The sequence below is a fragment of the Bradysia coprophila genome (genome assembly GCF_014529535.1).
Source record: "Bradysia coprophila strain Holo2 chromosome X unlocalized genomic scaffold, BU_Bcop_v1 contig_26, whole genome shotgun sequence".
Classification (NCBI taxonomy): domain Eukaryota; kingdom Metazoa; phylum Arthropoda; class Insecta; order Diptera; family Sciaridae; genus Bradysia; species Bradysia coprophila.
Genome location: NW_023503313.1, coordinates 1,794,491 through 1,818,867, shown reverse-complemented (window position 1 = coordinate 1,818,867; position 24,377 = coordinate 1,794,491). Strand labels below are relative to the sequence as shown.

Sequence of the window (24,377 nt, the reverse complement as noted above, 5' to 3'; positions counted from 1 at the left end):
GATAGTAGGGCAAACATAAGATATTTCATTTAAAAGCAAACCATTACACGAACGACCCCCTGTGCCTAGTGCAAACGATTCTCTGTAGGTACTTAACGAACGAAAGCTAACATCATAACATTGATAATAGTGAAGCAGCAATTTTGAGAACTGACTCTGTCAACCCTTTGGGCTTTGGGCTAACTGAATCAACGGCGTAGAAAGATTTCGGTGTTTCTATGTTACAATCCGATGTACACGACTTGAACCATATTAGATTTGCATTTTAGTCTTCATTTACTTTTCACTTTTGGAAAATAAAAAAGTCGTTTGAAATTTACTCTCCTTCAGTATTATTGGTTCACCATCCTCCCATTTTCAGTTTTTTGCAGTCATAGAGTTTAGAATGGAGAGTTTGGCGAGAGATTTGCGCATTAATGGTTATATTCGAGCGTTATTTAGTTTTAGGTGAGCGAAAATATTGTCATCGAATTGGTAACGTGATTTAAAAATTGTGAATGGAGAAATACATATGTGGCCATATGAAAGTTTTTTCAGAGCTTCATAAGGCAAACATACCTATGCGAACTGAGTTTTGATAAAATGTATTTTAGAACCGCATAATAATGGTGGAGTCGCGGTCATATCGAGAATGTTGTCGAACGTCAAACCGTGACCGACCAAACTCTTGACCAGATCGACTTTGTTGCCGAACTGCTTCAGAATTCTTTGAACATCTTTCGCAAAGATTTTTCCCCCGGTACATCATAAATGTATGTCGGAAGTGCAGTTGCATAGATCGGATTTTGATGTTTCAGGTTCCGAAACTGTTCGGCCAAATCGTGGGTGGTGCAACATTGGTGGTCGCTCGGAAAATGATTTCCTGCAATGTCAAACCATGCTCGGTTAGACGTTGCTCAAGTTCGGCTTTGCTACCCTTTTGCGGCAGCAGACCTAAGGCCTTGCAAATGGGACGCAGTTTTTTCGCCCCTGGCACAACAGTGATCGAAGACATTTCGATAAGTATAGTTGGATTCGGGTTGGGATTATTCCGTCGTTCAGTGATTTGGAGGGCGATCTGAAATCTGAAACGGTTAAGGTTGTTTTGCTTTTAAACGTGTTTGTCAATTGACTGATTTTCGTCTCTTATCTGTTTTTTGGTATAGTTCTCTCACTTAAATGATAAGTAATGCCATGCGGCGATCAAATCACTTTTCCATTCTCTTTTAACTCTCTTCATTTCCGCGCCATTTATCGATGTGCATTTTTTTTAAATTTTCGTTTGATTTGTGACATTTTGCGGTGGCATGACATTGTTTAATTTTCTCGAACATAAGCTTTGCGATTTTCTCTTAATAATCAACTTATTATTTGAATGCATTTTTGGTGTTCATTTTTTTTTGTTCGCAAGCGACGACAGACCTATTTAATTTTCTCTCAGATAGAAAGTGGTCGAATGTCTTGCTTATATGACATTTTTTGGTCATATCTCCGTACGGAATCTTGCCGATTATGCTTAACTTCTAACTTTACCTCACAATTTCGATTCAACTTTCAGCGATTTTTGTTTCCAATTCGTCAGGATTTATGTATGCCAATGAACTTCGTATGTATGGCTAAGAAATCGTTGTGAAAAGGGCTGAGGAAAGTTTAGCGGATTGACTGACATCTCAATTTTATAACTGTGTGCCGAATCGTAGAATTGTGATTGGTCGATGATAGGCGCGAAGGTATTCTCTTGAAGACATTTTCATTTTGGACGAAATTTAGGGGGGGTAAATTGGTAAATGAGGGACAAATCCTACTAACAATTATTTTCCATATTTTATATAAAAATATAAAACTAAAGTAAAAAACGAATGTTCCTAAAAGAAATATTACCTCACCACAATGACACAACTTTTCGTCAATTTTGTGTGTGAAAAACAATATCATATTACGATGGAAATACGCATTTATATCTTCATCGTTCTAATTACATAATAATAATTTGTTCAACCTTCTTAAAGTATACAGCTTGTAAGCAAAATCATTATTTTTTTTTTGTCTTTTGATTCTTTCTTCCTTTTTTTATTTTAAAAACTTTTATGTTCGATTAAATTTTAATGAGTCTTTCAACACTATTAATATATAATATTCATTACGGCCATTTATAATTTTTATAACAACGATTATTAGAGTGTTTTTTCTGTATTATAGTAAAGTGTTAAAACTTAATCATCTATCCACAATTAATGTTATTTTGCTAATCATTTTTAACTTTCACCTTGAAGTGGCGTACTTTAGTTTGTGAAAACTACCCTGATTAATGCTTGAAAATCGGTGCCTCCTAAAGTTTGGGATTTAGAAGAATTTTGTTCAAGAGAGGGATTTCGTTTTTTGGTATAAGCAATGGTATTTGATCGGACCAGCTAACCTTCATCTATTAGAGTCACGGTAGAGTTACCATAAATTGGTGGACCAAAAGTATCCCTTGCACAAAAGGAGTTGTTCCTTACGCAAAATGCAATGCAAAGTCCTGGGATCATTATTTTACAGTATTTAGTATTGAATGTTAACAGAACAAGACTGAGAATATTCATCGGTGTGATGACCATCGGTAAGCGCACTGATCCAAGCTGCGATCTATGTGATGAACGCATAGACACAGCTGAGCATTTCCTTTGTAACTGTCCCGCTTACGTCACGAACAGGCACCTGGGTAGATTTATTATTAAGTACGACCAGATTAGACACGTAAAACCGCAATATATCCTGGACCTTAAATAGTTAGCACAATCGGCACATAAGAGGCCTGCGTGCGCTTTTCTATATCCAAGTGGAGGAATAACTACCCTTAATAAGAAAATGTATCAAATGCGTGTACTTCCATTACTTTGCGTTGTATTTTGTACAAGAAAGCTGTTTTTGGTAAAGACGTTACTGTTACTTTTCGGACATGAGATGAGCAACATTTCCTCTGATCCTACTAGCCGAAGTACCTTCTAATTTTTTTTAGTGGTATCCATTTACTCCTACTACTCCTAAACCTACTAAAATTCGGTTTCATTTGAGGCTTGTAACAGGCCTTAAGTCGCCCAGAATTCGTCTTGTGAACACTTGTTTTTTCTAAATTGTGACGATGTTATGTCTTCGGCGGATTTCCAGTGTGGTGATAATAGAAAGGCATCAAAACAAGCAGATACGTCAAACTCAACAAAAAATTTCCCAGTAAGACAGTAAGGTACTTTGTGTTGCGGCCAGAAAATGCAAAAAATAGTTTTGAGAGAGACGGTAATGAGTCGTTTTCTGGCCGCAAGACAACAAAGATATTTTCCGTCTTGTTGTTGTTAATATTGAGATCAGAAGAAGTAGTATACTCGGTCTGTATCTCGAAAATATGTAGAGTGTTGCCCCGTTACTTACATATTATTTGCCGTTTAATTGTAAAAAACTTGCGGATCGACGTGTCTTTTTTGAACGTTTTCTTCAGGTATTTTTCATAAACTGTGCACGTGTCCTTCCTAGCATTCTATCTTGTTTTACCTCTTCAGTATCATAAAATTATTATTATTATTAGTCATTTTATCAAACCTTAGTCGCAAAATTTTGGTCACAGTAATAAACATAATTTCGAACGTTTTTTGTGCTTTTTCACCTTAGCAACGCTTTGCGTTGCGTCCTCCTTATCCACTACCAAATCACTGTTTATCGAAATTGATGGTACGACAATATTTGTAGCCGACGATTCTTTAATCTTACTCTCGTAATTATTATTGTAAAATGATTTTGATAGACGTGATCGAACGGCCCGGGACAGTGCTCCGGTTTTCCGTAGACTACTGAACCGTTGTCGACGTTTCGGAGACTGTTCGTGTTCGGCATTCGGATTATGAAATGTGGTTACGGTAAATTCGATATCTTTGATTTCATTCGAACAGGCTAGAAATGGAAAGGAGCGAAATTCAACGTTCTGATGCATTACGGGACAAATGTGACACAGTATGTCAATTTTAAATTTGTTCGAACCTGAAAACTCCTCTACTGGTTTATCAATCGTGTCATGATCGATCCATGTAAGTCCCATCTCCACTTTTTCTGCCAAATCTTGCCAGTGCTGTCGGTTGTCTAGAGTGCCTTCGTATAGTGGTCGGATCCATGGAAATGTTTCGGACAGAATTCGATACAGTGGAACACATATCACATCGATAAATCCAACTTGCATTTTGGGAAGTTCATCTTTACGTTCCCTGGAAAGACATCAACTTTGTTAAGGATGGAAATCTACAGCGACTATTTTTGAGAAAACATTTTCCGATTTTTTCTACATTTTCCCGCTGTTCCTTAAAATTATCGCTATTTTCCCGAAAAATGTTTTTGTAAAAATTTGGAAAATAGTGCTTGGGAAATGTTTTGCTCGTCGTGCTTCTTACTTTAAATTTCGTGCACAAAATTGTAGTTATACCAAGCGAGGAATTTACCACTTTTCCCCGAGAACGTGTGTGCAGTTAAAACAAAAATATTTGAAAACCCAAAAAAGGGACAATTTGGGGGAGAAATTAAAAATTTTCTACCCCGAATTGTCATGAGAAAAAACATCACATTGTGAAACCCTACCTATCCATCATAGCAATTGGCTGAGTATTCAGTTGAAGTTTTTCCAGGTCTCCTTGATCGAAAAATTCATCAGCGACCAATTTGGCGACACGGTGCTGAACGTCCCATGGCTTTGCGATCGCACTAACATCACAGGCGGTCATCATCATTCCACATAAAACTATTTTTTTTTAAAGAATAAAATATTTTTAATCCGAAAGTCGCAACGTTACAGCGAACTTACTTTCTTTTTTGTCTTCACCCTGCCAATCAAACTCGCCATTTTCTACGAGTTCTAGGAAGCTGTTCCGCTTTTTGAAATATACCGCTAGATCAGTTGATAGAATAGCACTTTCGACAATTTTCATTACTCTTCGGTAATCGTCAGGAGAAAGTGCCTGAAAATTAAGAAACAATTTCATTAAACAACGTCACGCCAAATTTTCATAATTGACAAGAAAAATATTGTGTGGAGCCTCGCAACGCATCTACAAATAACCGAAACTTTTGATTTCTAAACAGATTTCTTACTGAATATCCATTTGAAATCCTGACCGTTCTAAAGCTAGAAGTTTTGGTGAAACCACTTACGCTTTGCTACGTCAATCTTCACAGTACCGTCCAGCAGTTACATTTTCTTTGAAACCCATTTGTGTTAGCTTCGTAGCAAGTTATCTGAATCGGTGCAGAAGCTGAGTGTCATAAGGCATCACAACGATGACGATAAATCAGCAATTTTTTCGCTTGTATGATAGTTGGAATGGCAGGAAGTAAGTAACAAAAATTCTCTCTTTTAAATCAATTCTACTTCAACTCTGTTCAACTTTTTCACATGTCCGAATACAGTGTATCGACGACTATAACACCTGTTATCAACAGCGACGGTAAAATAAGTTAGACACACTGCCTAAATGGCCTTATAAAGAAAAATAAATTCTGAAGCTAACGAAGTGAAAGATTGTGTTGAAAATAATTCTCACATCAAAGGACGTAGTAGACTCGATATTTATACTAGCCATATTTGCATAAGGTACGTTTTGCCTTAGCTTGGCCTGATCCTCGATTGCAGGTTCATCTTAAGAAACATGGATTGAAATGAATATTGTCTTTTAGAAGAATTAAATGTTCGAATCTAAAATCGTTGTTTTGTCGATTAAATTAATAGTTGTCCAGATTTTAACGGATTTTGTTCACACAATTGAGAAGATTTTTACTAACTTTTGAATGGAAATCAAGCAATTAATACAGACATGCATTATAAGAGCAGCGAAAACCGTTAGCTAATTGCTTGTGCCAACCAATTTAAAGGCTTCCCGCAAGATGCCAATGAACGCAACTGGATATCTTTGTTACCTACCTGAAAAATGTTATTGCCCTCCGAATTTAAGATCATAATGCATTGGTCGAAATGATGATGTTCCATTGTAGACGTTGTATACAATATAGCTAACGGACTATCGGTTTTCGTTTGAAATGCATTATTCGTTCCCCTGTGATCCAAATCGTGGCACAGACATGCCACCAATAAACCTAAAATTTCCAAATCAGTCACAAATCTCTCCATTTTTCCGGTTTTCATCATGGCAAACATGGTTTGGGTAACATTGAGAGCATGTCGCCAATTATGGTATTTGACTGGACGGTAGTTTTTCCTTACACTAAGGATCCATCGACACAATACCTGAAAGAATTTTCACATTACATACAGAAATCTGCATCGTATTCCTCTCATTCCACTCACATCGTAAGGAATGTGAAATTGTTGTACTAAATTGCATTGCAAAAACATTCGTACTGTGGCGCGACAAGTATCATCGTCAGATAAATCGAAATCTTTCGAAGAAAAACGAAAAATTTTATTTGATCGAAACAAAAGCATCAGAATCAGAATCGAATGGAATCTTACCGACAAATTGGAACGTATAGAGACAATAATCCTCGGCAGATTGGATCGTGTCTTGAACAAGTTTGATTGTCTGCTGTTGACTAGCTGTTGCATGATATGAGAGACATTCCAGTGCCACTTTCTGCTTAGCCATTAATTTGCATGCATTTTCATACATTTGTGTGTTATGGATACCTATGAAGGACGACACGGTTAACGAATTCTTCATATTCCTGTTTTATTTCCTCATAAGCGCAGTAAGAAGAGGAGAAATATGCGAAAAATAAAAGATAGGAAAACAAAGCGCATACCTAAGCCACAGAAAATCACAAATGCTTCTAGCATTGAAACATCTGAGTCAGTGAAGGCATTTCCTTTTTCCTGTATAAAGACCATTAATTAAGCCCACACACTTCCAAACGGAATAACAAATTCGTTTTGGCTCACCTTATTAATTAACTGAGCGACACCAATAACCTTCTTCTGCCCGTTCACGATGGGCATGCAGAGAATCGTTGGCGTTTCCTCAATGTCCGAATCCGGTTCAAAGTCGGTGTATTGTTTCAGCCATTCGGACACATTGTTTATGTTAAAAATTTGTTCAGTGGTTGCTACATATTGGGCGATCTGAGCCAATGCAGAATTCTGAAGACTTGCGATTGTGGGTCGAGACACTACTGCCGATCGATTGTGTAGGCCCATTTCGAAGAGCATTGTAAATGTAGCCGGGGATTTCTGAATTCGAAGGGTCAATTGATGCATTTACATGTTGCAGAAACCACAGCACTGCTTCTAGTATGAACACGTAGATAGATGACTTGTTTTCGTTGTATGTGTTATAACATACAACACAAACAATCCCAAGCGGTAACTTGTATCACTAAAGCCTCCCAATTTGACACTTATCAATTCAATGTTCATGCTAGGAGGAGTGCTGAAGAGATAGCCATAACGTTAAGTGTTTACCTGTTGGGCGAGTATGTCTTCAACGTTTACATTTTGACTTTGTCGTCGGGATAGTTGTTGATGATGATGTTGTGTTGGTTTCTCAATTATTTTTTCAAGATGACTCTGTAAGCGATAAGAAACGATTGCAATGTATCGCAACTTTAACATACTGACTGCCGCTTAGACTACCCATTCAGAAAAGTGAAAATGAAACTTTGAAAAGAATTTCCGTCTAAAGAATTTCAATTTTCGGAATATTTTTTTATTGTCGTTACACTGAAGCAGTTTTATTTCGAATCACCTGCGGCACCGAGCGTAAATTATCTCATTCATAAAATATTCCATTCACTTTTTCGACACATTTCATTTGTGTTTATAAACTTTCGTTAATTTTCTTACTTCTATTAGTCACCTTAAGTGTTCATTCTACTTATTTTATTTACCTACGCTTTTGCTCAGATCTCACCAGTAATTTTTCAGTTAAGTCTACAAGCCACAGATTCAAGAAAATAAAATCCGTTGCTCTGCAGGCGATTTTTTTTTATTCTTGGGGTAAATGGTTAACTTTGTGTCGATGTATGCTGTTATTCGCTGTTGGGAAACATTTCACCTGTAATGTTCTTTACCTCAGTCCCTGCACGACTGTTAGGAACTTTATTAATTTATACAGAGTGCACATTGTATGGGTGTATTATATGAGCAAAGAAATAATATGAAACGAAAGTTAAAAAGAGTCTAAGCTACCGCTGAAATATCAGCAATTTACATCCCATGAAACTTTCTAAGAAATTATGAGCCTGATATTAATTCCTGCTTTCAGGCAATTTTATTACTGACGGTATAAAGTTTGAATTTTATGATTTTTTATGGGTAAACAATCCCACGGAATTTGCTATTATATTCTGTTCAATTCGGTTTCGACAACAAATTTCTTTTTTTTTCCCAAAGTTCATTCGAAGAATTGAGAAAAAATAAATTTATGAAAGCTCGCTTCGTGAACTTTCGAATTGTGAAGTTATAATTACTGTGTTGGAACTCAGACGTTGAATGGTAACATAGCACCAGACCAAGCACGAGGAAAAGCTCCTCTGCGCACTAGTCAAAATTTCTCATATAACTTAAGTTTGTTAGGTTGGTATAATGCTACTGTGTCACAATTTTATGTATGATAATATTAGCCGGTTTTCCGGTGCTTGGTTCAGTGCTATGATTCCACACCAGTGCCGATGGAGTTTGCACCTTTTTTATCTAAGTATTTTCAAGAGATTGATACAAATTACTTTAATGTATTTACCATTACTGAAAGGACTCATTTGTCAGTTACTCGAAATCCTACAGGACCAAGTTTGAATAAAACCAGGTTATATGAGGACATGTTTTCTTTCTAAGGATTATACCTTGTGTAAAGAACTTGTTTTTTATCTATTGCCATCTTCTGTCATCTTGCGTGTTTATTGATATTGCTAGGGCGGAAGAAAAAGACAGAAAAGAGGAAGACCAGAGCACAGTTGGGCTGGGCTGGGTTATAGTAGCTATTTTGAATTGTTTAATGCAAACTAGAGTTACGCAGGTCATGTCAAACAGAACTTTCTTTAAAGATGAAATAAATGAAATGAAATGAAATGCGACAACGACAACGACAACAGCGATACGGGCTAATACAAGAAGAGAAGAACCAATGAAGAACGCATCCCGGCCATGAATTAAAGTATTTAACGCTGACCCTGAAAGTCTAAGTGACTAGAAAATCAGTAAATGTTTTGTAAACATTAGTCGTAGGCGAAAATAAATTGTAGAAGAAGAAGAACTGGTGGTGCAGCTTAGACATACGTATTTTCTTTGTCAACAGCCCAAGTTCCGAACAGCCCGAACTATAAATATTTTCTTGCGCATAAAATCTCAATCTTAAAAAGGCTGGAAACCCGAAACCGAAACTGTAACCGACAAACGTTTAATGCAAAAATCATTTAATTCTGTGTGAGAAATTTCAAAACAAGGCGTGTTCACTGATCGCAAGTATGATGTGTATTAGAGGAAAAAATGTAATATTACCTGTTTTCTCTGATTTTTGCTTTCTTTTCAAAATGTCTCTTTACCCGTAAACTAGGCCTCACCTTTTGGACGGGTCGGGTCCCTTGACTGACAATTTTATAAATATATTCTAAATCAACTTCATTTTATTTTTCGTTGTTTCGAAGCATCACAAAAACCTCCGCCTGAGTCCAAATTCTTTGGAAAAGTACTTTTTGTATTCTCAATTTCAATCAACCATAAATCATAAATTAAATACAACGACTCGTGTGAATTACGGCCCTCGCTCCGCTCTGGCCGCAAACTTCCCACTCGTATGAGCTGTCTATTATTCTGTTACATAGTTTTATTGTTAACGCTAAGTTAAGTAAGTGATGCGAATGTAGAACGATTAGAGAACTCTTTCACTTTAGTACAAAATAAAAAAGTACGATAGACGTTCTTCTCTTACACTTATGTACGAAAAGGAAGTCCCTCGATACTTACTACATTCACACAACTCCAATTATGAATGAAATATCACAACTCGTGGGAATTACGGCCCTCGCTTCGCTCTGGCCGCAAACCTCTCACTGTCTTGTTTTTTAATGTCATTCCATATACACTTGAATAACGATTCAGAAATTGATTTTTCATAAAATTTTGTACATTTTTATGATATGTCGCGAAATCTGCTACTTATCTGCTACAGTGATAGCTGACTATCACCGTGATAGCTGACTATCACCGTGATAGCTGACTATCACCGTGATAGCTGACTATCACCGTGATAGCTGACTATCACCGTGATAGCTGACTATCACCGTGATAGCTGACTATCACCGTGATAGCTGACTATCACCGTGATAGCTGACTATCACCGTGATAGCTGACTATCACCGTGATAGCTGACTATCACCGTGATAGCTGACTATCGCCGTGATAGCTGACTATCGCCGTGATAGCTGACTATCGCCGTGAAAGCTGACTATCGCCGGGATAGCTGACTATGGCCGTGATAGCTGACTATCGCCGTGATAGCTGACTATCGCCGTGATAGCTGACTATCACCGTGATAGCTGACTATCACCGTGATAGCTGACTATCACCGTGATAGCTGACTATCACCGTGATAGCTGACTATCACCGTGATAGCTGACTATCACCGTGATAGCTGACTATCACCGTGATAGCTGGATATAACTAACCGACAAAATCAAATTTCATCAAAGTAATCTTTTTCGATTGATTGAATTTCCAACAGTGTAAAATACTGTTTTTCTGGAATAACTTCCAGATCCTTAATCCCACATAGCCCATCTTCGAACTTAACCTCAGGAATTGAATTCTGCGTCGATTAAAAAAATAAAATTGATAATTGGTTGATAATTACTCAAGTTATCGTGTATACAAGCAAAATATTGGGACAAATATTCCGTTTTTCATAACAACCTTTGGAACAAACATTTTAGGGTATTTTCCGGCATAACACCCTGACTTACAGTCAAGGGAGTTAAAAAAAAACACATACAATTGGGCATGGCTTGCCAACTTTTTTGGGTTGCCCATTCATCTCTAGCACAATTGTGTTTGTGATATTTTCATTCACCTTATCTACCGTGTTTTTCCGTTTAAAGATATAGGATTTGCGTGGTATGATTTTCGACCAAATAACCCAGTGAGATTCTTTTGGCCTAGACATTCTTCATATCCTTTTTTTTACCATGAAGCCAATATGGCTCATTTTTGTGCAAATGTAAGGAAGACAACAAATATTTGTTCATTCGTAAAGACATAGATTTTCATGGATTCAAGTACCGTTTTTATTCTGGAAGAATTTTTTGTCAGTCAATGAGTCTTCAGCAACACTCAAATGAATTTATCTGCAAATAAAATTCAAATTCGATGTTCAATGCAGCAGTACAATCAGGAATAAATAATGAGAAATCCAAATGATTAGTTGGAATTGGGGAGCACTATATGCAATATGCATACAATCCACAAACATTCACAGCCAGAGCAAATGCAAAAAATACCGCAATATATCGAACCCGCCAAACAGATGTATATCGTTAGTTCCGGCGTGTTAATTAATATTAAAAATTGAGTGTGAGTGAATGGAACGTTCGTGCTAGTCTGCTATCATAGTAATATTTATAGAAGACTCATGTTGCATGCAGTTGCGGTATATTTTAGTTGTTATATATGTATACCTTTCAGACACCCACATCACTATCGGGGAAAATAGATTTATATCATTACCAGAACAAAGGTTCGCTAGCTTTTTATATTGACTTTGTTGCGAAAGCTGTTTTCCCACAACGTCAACTTTTAACATAGAGGTTTGGGTTTGCATATGCAGGCGCATAACACGCTCCATATTTTATGGCAATATAGTAGCACTTGTTTGTAGTGAGAATTACGATAAAATTTTAAATGAACCGCAACAGAGACACGTTGTCAGAATCTCTTTTTTGAAATATGAAAACATTGAATTCATCAGTGGAATTGAATGCCAGCCATACAAATCGTCATTAAAAAACAATTTTTAAATTCGACATTCGAGTAATCACTTACCGATTCACAGCAGTCCAGGTCTAACAAATAGACGGCACACCGTTCGCATTTCAATAATTCGGTAGCTTCGGTCATAATTTTCGTCACAAGGCATTCCAAATTATTCTGTTCCTCGAATATATTTCGGGCTAAATTCAACAAAATTTGATTTCGTCGATACTCTTGAATTGACATCTCGAATAGCTGAGCGTTTTGTATACCAATACCACAAAATGTTAAATATCTTCGGAATATTTCCACATCTCGTTCGGTGAATTCGGTTGAGTCTTAACACGCAAAGAAACAAAAAAGGGAAATTATGACAAATTAATTCATTAGTGGGACATTTCCGGAACACTGACCGTCTGTTTTATTAATGATTTGGGCAACTCCAATGACATCTCCCTCATAGTTGCATATAGGCATCGATAACATAAGATTCGTTTTGTATCCGGTTTTTAGATCGATTTCACAATTGAAACGAGGATCATTGTAGGCATCTTTTATGTTGATCATTTCCTTAGATTCAGCTACCATACCAGCAATACCAACACCGAACGATATAATTAGTTCGTCTGTTCGAGCCTTACAAATTGCATCGTCCAAAGCTAATTATCATAAGAATAAATCAAGCTTTGCCTTTGGAAAGCTATCAGAAAATTAGCGTCTTACCTGTGTCTTGAGTTACATCGAATAGTTTAGCCAGTAAATATCGATTGGGCGGTAAACCTTTGGCAAGAAATAGTGAACCACGATCAGCATTGGTCAGCAAACCGACATTTACAAGAATCTTGTGACATAAAACATCAATATCCAGTTCGTTGGCCACGTCTCTAATAAGCTCCATAAATAGCTCTCCTTCATCTAAATTTTTCAAATGCTTCCGAATGCTAGGACATCTTCGTACGGTCGGTGAACAAGGTTTCTAAACGGTAATAATTGAAGATAAGAACCAGGAGATAAACCGACCGGTACCCGATTAGTCTGGGATCTTATGTCAATCCGCGCGCTAGTTTATTTCCCGAGTTTTTCAGTTATAGCATTCGATTGGGCTTGAAAAATCATGAAACATATGTCTTTTTCAAAAATAGTCATTTTTCATACATTTTTTGCGCGCGGACCGTTTTTTTTTACATAAGAACCCAGAGTAGATGTATAATGTTTAAACCTTACCGACATTGGTGACGAGGCCAGCCATTGTTGAAACAGTTCAGATGTAACGGACGGACGTTTCAAACTTTTATATGCTTTATTGTTCTCAGTAATTGAATGGATCTTTGCTATAACTTCCGGCGGGGCTTTTTCTCGTAGCCATTTTTCGATCGCAACACTTCGTTGTTCAAATAGTTTTCCGATATCGTCATTCCCTTCGTCGCTGCAGTTACTATTCATACTGGCACAGGGTGATAGCAGTATTTTCGTATTTTTCTTGGATTCGGCAGAACCATCAGAGACATCATTCTCATTTTTGATCAAAGACGTTGACGATGTCATATTTAATTCAGAATTGCACATTTATGACTTTGATAATTTTTTTTAAATTTTTGGTTTTGTTTTAATTTTCCGTTTTCATTACACTCTATTTTATTAAATTATTGCTTATGTATTTAGATGAATCACATTATATTTACAAACATCTCATTTCAATTACATTCAAAATCGTCGCCGCACTGGTTGTACTGTTGGTCACATTCTATTGTTCGATTGAATCCTCGAAGAGATTCAATGGTGAAATATTCCTATAATAGATTTAACGAGGAATGATAAGAGGATACGATCGGTTCAATTTGTCTTAAGTGGACAAATAGTCCGATCGACCAAACATAGAAACCTTTATCTTCTGGCTCGAAGACTTTTCAGGATAAGGTTAAATATAATAAGTGAGCTTACTCCCAAAGGTGCAAATTGTGCACGTATTCTTGTTATCTTTATACTTTATCTGGTTACTTCTTATACTTAAGTAAGAACCCCCAAAAATCGATGAGAAAATCATCTTCCTAGAACTAAAATATTTAATAATAAGAGGATACGATCGGTTCAATTTGTCTTAAGTGGACAAATAGTCCGATCGACCAAACATAGAAACCTTTATCTTCTGGCTCGAAGACTTTTCAGGATAAGGTTAAATATAATAAGTGAGCTTACTCCCAAAGGTGCAAATTGTGCACGTATTCTTGTTATCTTTATACTTTATCTGGTTACTTCTTATACTTAAGTAAGAACCCCCAAAAAATCGATGAGAAAATCATCTTCCTAGAACTAAAATATCTAGGTATGAAACCCGCCTTATTGTTACAGATAGTTATCTACCGTTTCATCATTTACCCATGAATTGTTTATTTATATTCAGCAATATGCGATCAAATCTATTAATTCATTAGTTGTATAAGATAAGGCTCGATTCCACATGGAAGTTTTACAGCGACTGTATCGCATTTGTAACGTCCTAAGGTTCACTCAAGCTTCATGATTTGGGCAGTTGCAGTGTGTTTGGCGGTTGTAACATTTAGACGATATATCAATTAAGAGGTATCGATGCTTTGTTGAAAAGCATACATTTGGGCGTTTTTTAAATACTGGATTTTAGTTTACTTTTATTGATATCTCTACACCAGAATCCCTTTTCAAAAATATAGGACTCCAATAACGAACACGAATGCATTAGCTTTCAACAGAAAGTGGATTTGGTTGTGGTAGTTTGACCAGCTCTGACTTGACTTGACTTTTCTCAGAGCTGATCACGACTACAACCAAAACTAATTTTTATTTAAAGCTAACACATTCGTGGTCGTTATTGCGGTCCTATATTTTTGAAAAAGGATTCTGATGAAAGTATATCAAAAAAATATAGCTCGGAAGCCGGTACTCCAGATTGTACTTGTTGTTGGCCGTAAAAGGCTGTTAATGAGGTCACTAAAAAAACAAATCAAATCAAGACGCTGACTTGGAAATGGGACAAATCTTACATTTAAGAAATGCGAGATTTTTAAAGTAAAGGACAAAAGAAACATGTTGCTTAGTATGGTAACACATTACGCAGAGTTCATCACTTATTTTGGTAGTAGTTACCGACAATAACAGATGAAAGAGTCACATGAAATAAAGAATTCTGAGAAAATGTAAGGCACGATAAAAGCTGAGCATATGTCCGCCAGGTCGGAACTGGATGAAAAAGTCCCTCGAGGGCTACTTACATTTATAAATGGCCCCAAAATGAACAAATAATTCATTCAAAAATCCACAACACCCGCTTCGGGAATCGCCCGAATTCACAGTATGGTCAGTCCGGTTTACCTAATTGACAAATGATGAAGATTCTCTTTAGTCTCTGACTCTGATGTTAATATCGTTAGTTTTGTGAAACAAAAGTCTTAATGTCGCATTTATACCTTTCGAAAGTTAATTGCCTTTAATCTGCTGTTAATAGCGATACTAAAAAGGCTTAAGCTCGGAAGCGTATATTGACGAACGTCAACTTTTTTCAAAGTAATTCAAATTAAGGCAATTACGTGCTATAAAAGCTTTCGGAGAAATGTCTTTCATAAAACCTTTGACAAAGTTATAACTTCTTACTGTTTGTAGGATACGTAGAAAAACCCTTAATCTCGTCAAGAAAATTATTGATGTAGATAGATTAGAATCTTGTTATAACATCATTTGAACAATTCCGTTGAAGACACACAAAACAGCATGTGCTTTATGGTGTGTGGTGATGGTATGTAGAATATGCTTATCTGTCTATATAATATGTACGTGCCAGAGATGTATATTTATTCCGAAGAATTTTTTATTTCCACAAAATACATGTACATTTTCGCACAGATAGGATTTCATATATAGTATAAATGTGGCATGGCTATCATGCAGATACAGCAAATTCTCGACTGTAATAATGTTAGCAAATTATTTATTCAACCCCCTCGCTCATATCTTGGATGATCTCAAACAACGATGCGACTTCATATATGATTGTTTTACGGGGTATCGGAGTGCTACACATGTTATGTATGTATAGCAGCAAAATATTATTTTAAAATTTTATCCGCGAACGAAAAAATTGGAAAATCGGTTAGTCGGTATGGCATGGCATGTATACACAAAAAAAGTATTAAATCGATTAATTATTTTGAAATTATTTTTCAATTCAAAAATTGTATTTATACAGCATTCATGGGAGATTTGTAAAATTGATCTACGTATTAAAAATGTATTTAATGGTGGAAACATTTAGGATACACAAGTGAACGGAGTTCTAAAAATATATGTTCGATTTAGCCTCTAACCCAATTGTTTTTCCTTTTGTAATAATTCCGGTATTTTTGTTTGTCACATACACAAAGAGAGAAATTTTCCGAGTCTGTGTAAGTCGTGCACTTTGTAGGAATGTTCTCTGGTACATCCAAGACGTATAACTTGAAACTTCACAACTAGCCCCAGTTGCCGACAATGATTGAGTTCTTTTCGGTCATAGCAACGCATTTCAAGCAAAAGTGGTACTCTAAATATGGTACTGAAACTTGACAGCATACAAAATTTTACACTGTAAAAAGAGTGGGGATAAAATTTCATACAAAATAGTACTCTATTTGACAGCTGTCATTAACAGCACTTTTTCTTGAAGTGCGTTGGTCATAGACATTGAAAGGTGTTGCTGTTTCGACAGACTATCTAAAATTTTTGAAAGAAAACTACTAGACGCACCTCCCCAATGATGTCTTCGAATTGAACCACAAATTAGCGACTAAATTGCTTCAAGCTAAATTCAACATGACGTGTCATCACGACCTGAACTCACCAGAAACTCCCCGGGAATCTGGACCAGATTTCAGATCTTACTGACAATAGTATATTGTTGTCATTTGAGGTGACAAATCGATGCTTGCTTAGATTTCCCATTATGCGATGCTTTATTGCATAAACGATAAAGAGAATACCGACCGATTTAAATGAATGACCTGTCGAGAGTTACCAATGTCGGTTTATGTTGCCTGGGTTAATCATTTTTCAGGGGAAACGTCGCAATGAATATCCTAATCTAACTGGAGCCATTTTAACACGGCAGAGTAAAGTAAACCAGGCAGGAGCGCTTTTAGTAGCTTCTGTGTTTTGCGAATATGTGTTCATTTGAGTTCATTTTCATACAATGTATTAGGTCCCTTATTTGACGTTTCGAAAATAAACTGCTACTGCCAGGTTTATTTTACTCTGCCATGGTTTTAACATTTTCAATAGATTGTGGATTTGAGCACTATTTCACAAGACTCTCAATGATTGACGCTGTCGGTAAGTCGGCCACCTCTGTCACTTCATCGAACAATATTTTCATGGACACTTGAAGCAAACGTGATCATAGGCGACAGCTCCCAAATAGAGTACTTTTTTTGTATAAAATGGTTTTTACAATTGTGCGACACACCGTCATGTTTGAGTATCCTATTTAGAGTACCACTCATGCTTGACGTACGTTGATTAAATGGTTTCGTTGGTCAAAATTTAAGGTCTTACTGTTCAAAGGAGTGCTTTGCTGTTGTATAAAGTTCGATGACGTCAAATGTTGAGTTCTTGCGCTATTTAATTTTTTCCATTACTTGTTGGTCCCCTAACAATTTACCTAATATTGGATGGAGTATAAAAGAAAAATAGAAAAATTAACGACCCACAGTCTCTGTTGTCATTCCCTCCGCCAATAAAACAGTGTATCAAGTTTGCCTTGGTTACAAAACAATACAGAGGCTATTGAGATGGAAAGCGACATCACAATTATCGAATTTACATAACATGAAGACAGGATGAACATATATAGGCAAAGTACATGTTTGAAAGAAAAAAAACTGTGGAGTATCGTCACAACACTGCTACACACTGGTACATAATACATATTCTTCATAAAAATATGTTCAGAACCTTTTTACTCCCCATTATCCGTTCAATTCCCTTGCGTGATTTTATTAATCCGCAACGAAAGTCAAACCTTTGAACGGAATCTCATGTCAAGCTTAATACTTCAAAGCAATTGGTATTAAATGTTGTATAACAACCGATTAAAAGCTTCATTGAATGGAAACAATAATTCTAGCCAGCATTTACGGAACAAGGACTCGACAATTTCGGCAGCTCTAATGTCATCGGTCTAAACACAGCACAGCATACTAATACTATTTTTTTTTGTAATATCTTCCAAGTAATGGCCGGAATCAAGATAACAATGAACATAATAAACGGACTTAATGGTGTACAGTGCATACATAATTAATATATTTACGTTTTTCTCTTTCCATCAAGTTGATTTGATTCAGAGCAACTCTCACTGCATAGACATCCATTCCGTTAAAGTGGCATATTTTCATCATTAACTGAATGGATTGGACGATATTTATCTAACGATTCAATAATTAATTTCTTGACATTATCTGTGATTTTCTCAATTTTCGTTTCGATTTTCCTGTCAGTTATTTTATCAGGATTATCGCTAACGACATTTTCCTATCTTTATTAAGTTTAGGATTAAGGTTCTCCGAATTCGTAAAGAGCGTGACATTATATGGCAAATGCATTTCATCGGTTTCTCGGTTTTGTCAGTATTCCAAAGTTAAATAAATAAATAGAAATTCGTTCAGTGCACACACGACGAAAACAACGATATATGCAAGTTTGGATGCTGTTGTTTGCATTACAAAGCATTGCTTACAGAATCTGTTCGTTGAAAATTCAGAGTATTAATACTACAATAATATGCCTCTGCTAGTTACGGCTGGCGTCTCTTGCTATTCAACTATTTACCATCACAACACAGTTTTTTTTTGTATTACGTTTGTGATATTTTTCTCAGTTCGGGAAACAATTACCTGCACAAGTCGTAAAGTATCAAGGTACTGTTTGTACAATTTATTGTTATTTAAACAATAATTATATCCGCTTGTCCCTTTCGGTCTCTATTTGTACTGGGAAAAAACTAATGTAATTGTCGACAAATAACATAAAAATGGAGCCAACATGAAAATTAATATAGGGTTGGCGTGTTGCTAAACGCAGTATAATTACAATATATCCCCAGTACTTTGATGTTGATTTCGGAACATTAATTCATTTCAATAATCGTCACCTCAAATTCGAATATATAATCCATAACGTTTCGAACGCATACCAATATTAAGTTTCAATTAATAACATTTTCATTAATTGAATCGAACACCCATCATCATTTCGATATCAGATTATTATTTGGAATCTACTTAAGCATTCACCAAGTACCCGCATTAGATAACTTTCAGTTGTAACCTTCAATTTACTGTTGGTTATTAAACGGAGAAAATGGCCAACGATTCTACGAAATTGCTGCCTTGAATTCAAGATCAAGATTACGTAATTCATACTCTTTGATATGGAGAATGTTTCATATTTTACGTATTGAGACGACTGTCTGATCTGGTAATACATTTAGTTGGAATGGGATGGGTTAACTACTGTCATAATTCATAAAGGGTTTGTAGCCCTGATGATGGCTGAAAGCTCGGAACATTAAACACGGTAAACAAACCAATTGGAGTTTCATTGCCCTAACCAAACAACACAACGTTGCAACAAATAAAGGTTATAGATATCCGAGGTTTCTCGGTCTCCCAACCTGGATTTTATTCTACCGGGCTTTTGGGTTCTCGGTTCTCAAAAATGTAATTTATGGGTGGGGTTTCACTTTTCGAATATTTCGGGCCGGGTTTCGAAAATACACTCAACCCGATCATCTCTAGCAATAGCTGAGCATATTTTTGGGACTTTAATTCTTCAGATTCCTTAAAAATTTGCTAATTTAGGCCATGTTGCCAAGAATGTATGCAGCAGTCCTTAGAAAGAATGTCAACAAGCAAACCATATGAATGATGTTACAAATTTACCATAAAATAAATACAATACGATATGGCGGTCTTTACTTTAATCTTTGCTACAAAAAGAATGAACAATTGAAACTTTTGTCTTTTTTTTAATACAGAAACGATTAAATGGAAGGTAATTTTTCATTGTTCGATTTCGGTCTCAAATTAATTTAGCGTTTGAAGTTGAAAAGAAAAGTTTGAAATTAGGGACGAAGCCACTTTGCAGACAAAATTCGGAAGAACAGTATAATTGTGTAATAACGCTGATTTACGGAATTGGGTTTTCAGAAAAAGTAATTTCTTTCACTTTGAACTAACTCGAAATTGCAGGAAAAAAAATCAAAAATTTACAATCGCCTTTCGTTAATACTCAGTCTTGAGTTATCGTTAATAGTCAGTTTGCGCAAACGACGTATAATTTACAAGTCAACTTATCAGTTGGAAATTATAATTAACTTTCCAAAACTTCTTCTGTGAATTATACGTCATTTGCGCAAACTGTCTAATAATGAATCAACTGAAGAAATTCTAACAAGAAGTGTGGTCTTCATCTGATCATATTATCTTTCAGATTTCGCTGAAAACTGACTGCAACCATTCACTCAATCTAAGCATCTTCAAGCCAGAATGCTTTGTTGGGCGGGCTGGTCCCAATGTAAAATTGTGATTAGTAGAGCTTCAAAGATGCTTCAGCTTAAAATTATTCAACACTTCTGGTCGTTGAGGCCAGCATAATATTCTGAAAGTAAAAAAAACAAGGAAGTACAGTACACGTAAGCAAAGCATCTGCTCTGCGAATTCTCTTAATTTTTATGCTGCATAGAAAAAAAGCATCAGAACGTTACCGCTTGTATGAAAAATATTCTCTTTTTGATAAAAGCATGCAGCCACCGAATCAAGCACGTACGTAATACTCTATTAAATGCTTCAGTTCTTGTAATAAAAACATGACGGGCATACGTGCATATTTCGTATGTTTAAAAAACATGTGAAACATCATATCTCTACGGAATATTTGGTTAGACAAACGTGAATGCAACCCGTTTCACTTTTGACTTACTATTTACGAAGGAAAATTAACATAACCTGTCATTAATATCTTCAAAAAAAAGAGTAGGTATGAAGAGTAACATGATAGTGCAGTTTTTGCATCAGGAGATGTGGATTTTAAAATCGAAATCATGCAGAGAATTTCATCCATGCATGGCCATGCCAGCAAAAAAGTAGTACTTTGATGCTCTATATATTGCTATTAGAGTAGAAAAGAACAATAATTATTCACTGGAATCCATAAAATGTTAATCAAAATGTTTGAACACGGATACTAAACAATAAGAGCACTTCGATGTTCTAGTGCTGCTTGAATCATGGCAACGTTTCAAGATGATTTTGAGAAATTAAATGAAATCTTATCTTAAATAAAATGTAGGTAACTCATTTTTTGAAGAGGTTTTACTAATAAAGAAGGAAAAAAACTATGAAAAGGAATGAAAAAAGTGCTGTTGTACTTAATGATTTAAGAAAGATTTTTACAGGATAAGAAGAGCCTTCGTAAAGAAAATGTTCTGTTGTCATTTTCAGCGAAAGGCGACGTGAATTGATTAAATGAGTTTGCTCGGATTAGAAAATGCTGCAAAACTCTTCAACGTCTGCATTGGTATGTTTGTTAAAAGCTTAACAAGTTCGAATTGAATATGTTACATAAATGTACGTTGGATATCGGTACTTTTTCAACGGCAAATATATCACAAAACGCAGAAAGTTTGCATTGAAAAAAAATCAAATAGTCGAGTAGGTATTTGAGCAAAAAAGTTTGTTGATACGAGACGAAATTACTTGTCAATCTTTGTACTAGTATATCACGTCCGTGCATCTAAATTTTTACTTTGATGAATAGAGAAGTCATAGCGAGACCCGAAGGGGTGATTACTCAATGTAACTACATATGAGCAAAGTACATTGTAACACGTAAAGGAAAATATGGTGAGTAAAGCTAACGATGACGTCATTGTTCAAGATGACCTAGAACGACCTAATGAATAATAGTAGATTACAGCAGAGCCTATGTTAATGAGTAATACATGTGTGCGAAATTAGGAGGTTCGCCTTCGGCTCACACGCCGCAAACATCGCACACATGTATTACTCATTTACTCTATTATAACAATGATCCGAATTTTTCAAATTGACCTTTCAGGCATTAAGTACATGCAAAATCTATTGATTTGATTTGATTTATTATCGACCAAATATGTGTACATAAAGGAGTACATAAATCTAGTCTAGGACTTCAACATCTAAGAAAAGAAGGTGGAATATGTGGAGTGTATTAAAGAGGAACCGACACAAAATTTAAAAAAAGAATAATTTAAGTCAGCAACGTCAAGTCTTTCACTTGTTCCACATTGTTCCATAGTTTGTCAACAAAAGAAACATGAAGTTGCTTTCACTGTGGAATGCAATAAGAGATCCAATCGGTTTATGTGATGAAACCCACGTGGAACGAATAGAACAAGCAAAACGAATGGAAAGATAATTTTCTGACATTAACGGAACATGAAAAAGACTCCAAAATTCTTAAACAAAGGGCAGCGTAGATGCGACAGTTTAACCCGAAATTTCTAAATGAAATGATGGATGTTTGAAGTAGAGCGGAGAAAGCAAACAAAAGTTGTATATGCCGTAAAAAATGAACCTTATCATGATTTATGGGTCAAAAGATTTCACCGACATCGATTTACTGAAACATTTTCTGGCGTTAGCTTATCTCCTTTCCCATGGAGTCGAAAGGAAGAAAACTTTTTATAAATTATTTAAATTAGCTCGAATTACAGCTAGTGTAAATTTGGAAAGTCATCTTATGTTTGTCAGAAAATTCGCGGAACTCAAGGAAACCTGAACCTGATCTACAAATACCTAAACTTGATTCAACTTTAACCTGATATGATGAATTTTGTCCTGACCTCAATTCACCTGAAATTGTGCTGACTTTGCCTGAAGCCTGGAATTTTCTAAAAATACCTGACTTGACCTGAACATTAAGGTCGAACTGGTTTTTGAATCTCAATCAATTCTAAGCTTGTGTGAAATTAACACACCCTAATAATGGTTCTATCCACGCTTTTCGAGGAAGTCTTTACTGTGAACGAACTCACATTATATTATAAACGAAAAAACCGATGAAATTATGTTACGAACATTATTTTTTACGACCAACCGACTCTAAAAATTTTAATAATCGTACGAATCTTTGCGATGCAATAAACATATCAAAAAAATGTAATTTATGTCAAACCGAAAGGAAGTAAGCAACTCGCATGAAGCATAAAAAATATATTTAAAAAAAAAATCGTAAAGAAGATACCTACACCTTCGTCTGATGGTATACCTTTACGATATTGGACGTACATTACACTGAATTTTTGAAACAACTGATAGACGAGAAATGCGTGTGTGAAAAATCGTGTAATACAATCACGTGTAATATACCGAGTACCTATATGTGTAATACCAAGACCGAGTATTGATTGTCGTTCAATTGACATAACATAAAGTTTTCTTTTCCCACTTTGCATAGTACTCTTCACAGCCAGGGAATGCGTTTACACACATACTCTACCGTACTCATTGAACATTGGAACATTAAAAGTCGACGTATATACAGTGGAGCTGATTAGCAACCGCTAAGTCAATATAAACACATTTGAAAAATTAAAATTGTATCGGAAATGACACAAAGAATTCGTTATCACCAATCATTCGCATAATCATCATCATCATCGTGGTGGTGGAAAGAAAAGAAGAAAAAAAAATGGAAAAAAAGAATGTAAATTGCACTGGGCAACATTTTTGTTTCGTTCTTTCTTTACATCCAGAGCATCCCTAGTTCGGTTAAGCGAACAATATACTATTGTGTGTACGTATAGAGAGCTCTGCATTAAACTTGTTTATTGGAACATCTTAACTTGACTGTAACAAATACAACAATGAAATTCTACTTATTCCACTTGATTTAATCGTATTCACACAAAAAATAACATTAAATACCAGTTATCCCTTCACAACAATTCGTAATTAATTATTGACTTTTTTTTGGTTCGGAAAAAACTTTAATAAAGTAATTACTGCAGAAAGTTTTAGCAGCTCGCACAACATTTTATAAAGCGTTCATATTCCCCGACGAATTCTGCCAAACTGTCGCCTTTGCTTGCATAGCTTGTAAGTCCGCACGCCAACAAGGTATGTTGGGTGGTGGGTGCGTAAATAATATGGGAAAAAGGAACAATTTTTGAACAGTACAATGCTAATCTGTATGTATGTGTAGGTAAGCCGTGTATGGGTGTGTGGAAGTGTGTGCGTGTATGTGTGTGTGCTGAAAGAGATGCCTCTTCTTCAATATTAAGAATGTTTATGCGCTGGTGTCAATTTTTCTTATATGTAGAAGAATTCAATAGAATCAAATGGAAGTGATAAAAAGAGCTTTTTTTGGGAAAGGGTGCATTTTCCTTCTTGCGTTTGTGTTTAAGAAGGAAATATAATAACGTTTCCACCGA

At 35.8% G+C, this 24,377-nt stretch overlaps 1 protein-coding gene across 1 annotated transcript; it reads right to left on the bottom strand.

The window, feature by feature from the left end:
• Window positions 1-1,609: 1,609 nt before the first annotated feature.
• LOC119069182 (cGMP-specific 3',5'-cyclic phosphodiesterase) lies at window positions 1,610-24,007 on the bottom strand. Its single transcript, XM_037173116.1, has 15 exons — window positions 23,872-24,007; window positions 13,127-13,692; window positions 12,626-12,878; window positions 12,316-12,561; window positions 11,975-12,240; window positions 7,406-7,510; window positions 6,887-7,174; window positions 6,751-6,820; window positions 6,461-6,634; window positions 6,296-6,387; window positions 5,912-6,235; window positions 4,799-4,952; window positions 4,576-4,735; window positions 3,988-4,208; window positions 1,610-3,900 (listed from the first exon to the last, which is right to left on the bottom strand). Exons 2-15 carry the CDS (start codon window positions 13,466-13,468, stop codon window positions 3,572-3,574), a joined length of 3,024 nt encoding a protein of 1,007 aa, XP_037029011.1. The 5' UTR covers window positions 13,469-13,692; window positions 23,872-24,007; the 3' UTR covers window positions 1,610-3,571.
• Window positions 24,008-24,377: the final 370 nt, after the last annotated feature.

Coding starts and splice junctions, on each gene's coding strand:
- LOC119069182 (XM_037173116.1), bottom strand. CDS start 13,468: ATGTGCAATTCTGAATTAAATATGACATCGTCAACGTCTTTGATCAAA. Junction 6,635..6,750: donor TGTGATTTTCTGTGGCTTAG/GTATGCGCTTTG, acceptor CGTCCTTCATAG/GTATCCATAACACACAAATG. Junction 3,901..3,987: donor ACCAGTAGAGGAGTTTTCAG/GTTCGAACAAAT, acceptor TTCCATTTCTAG/CCTGTTCGAATGAAATCAAA.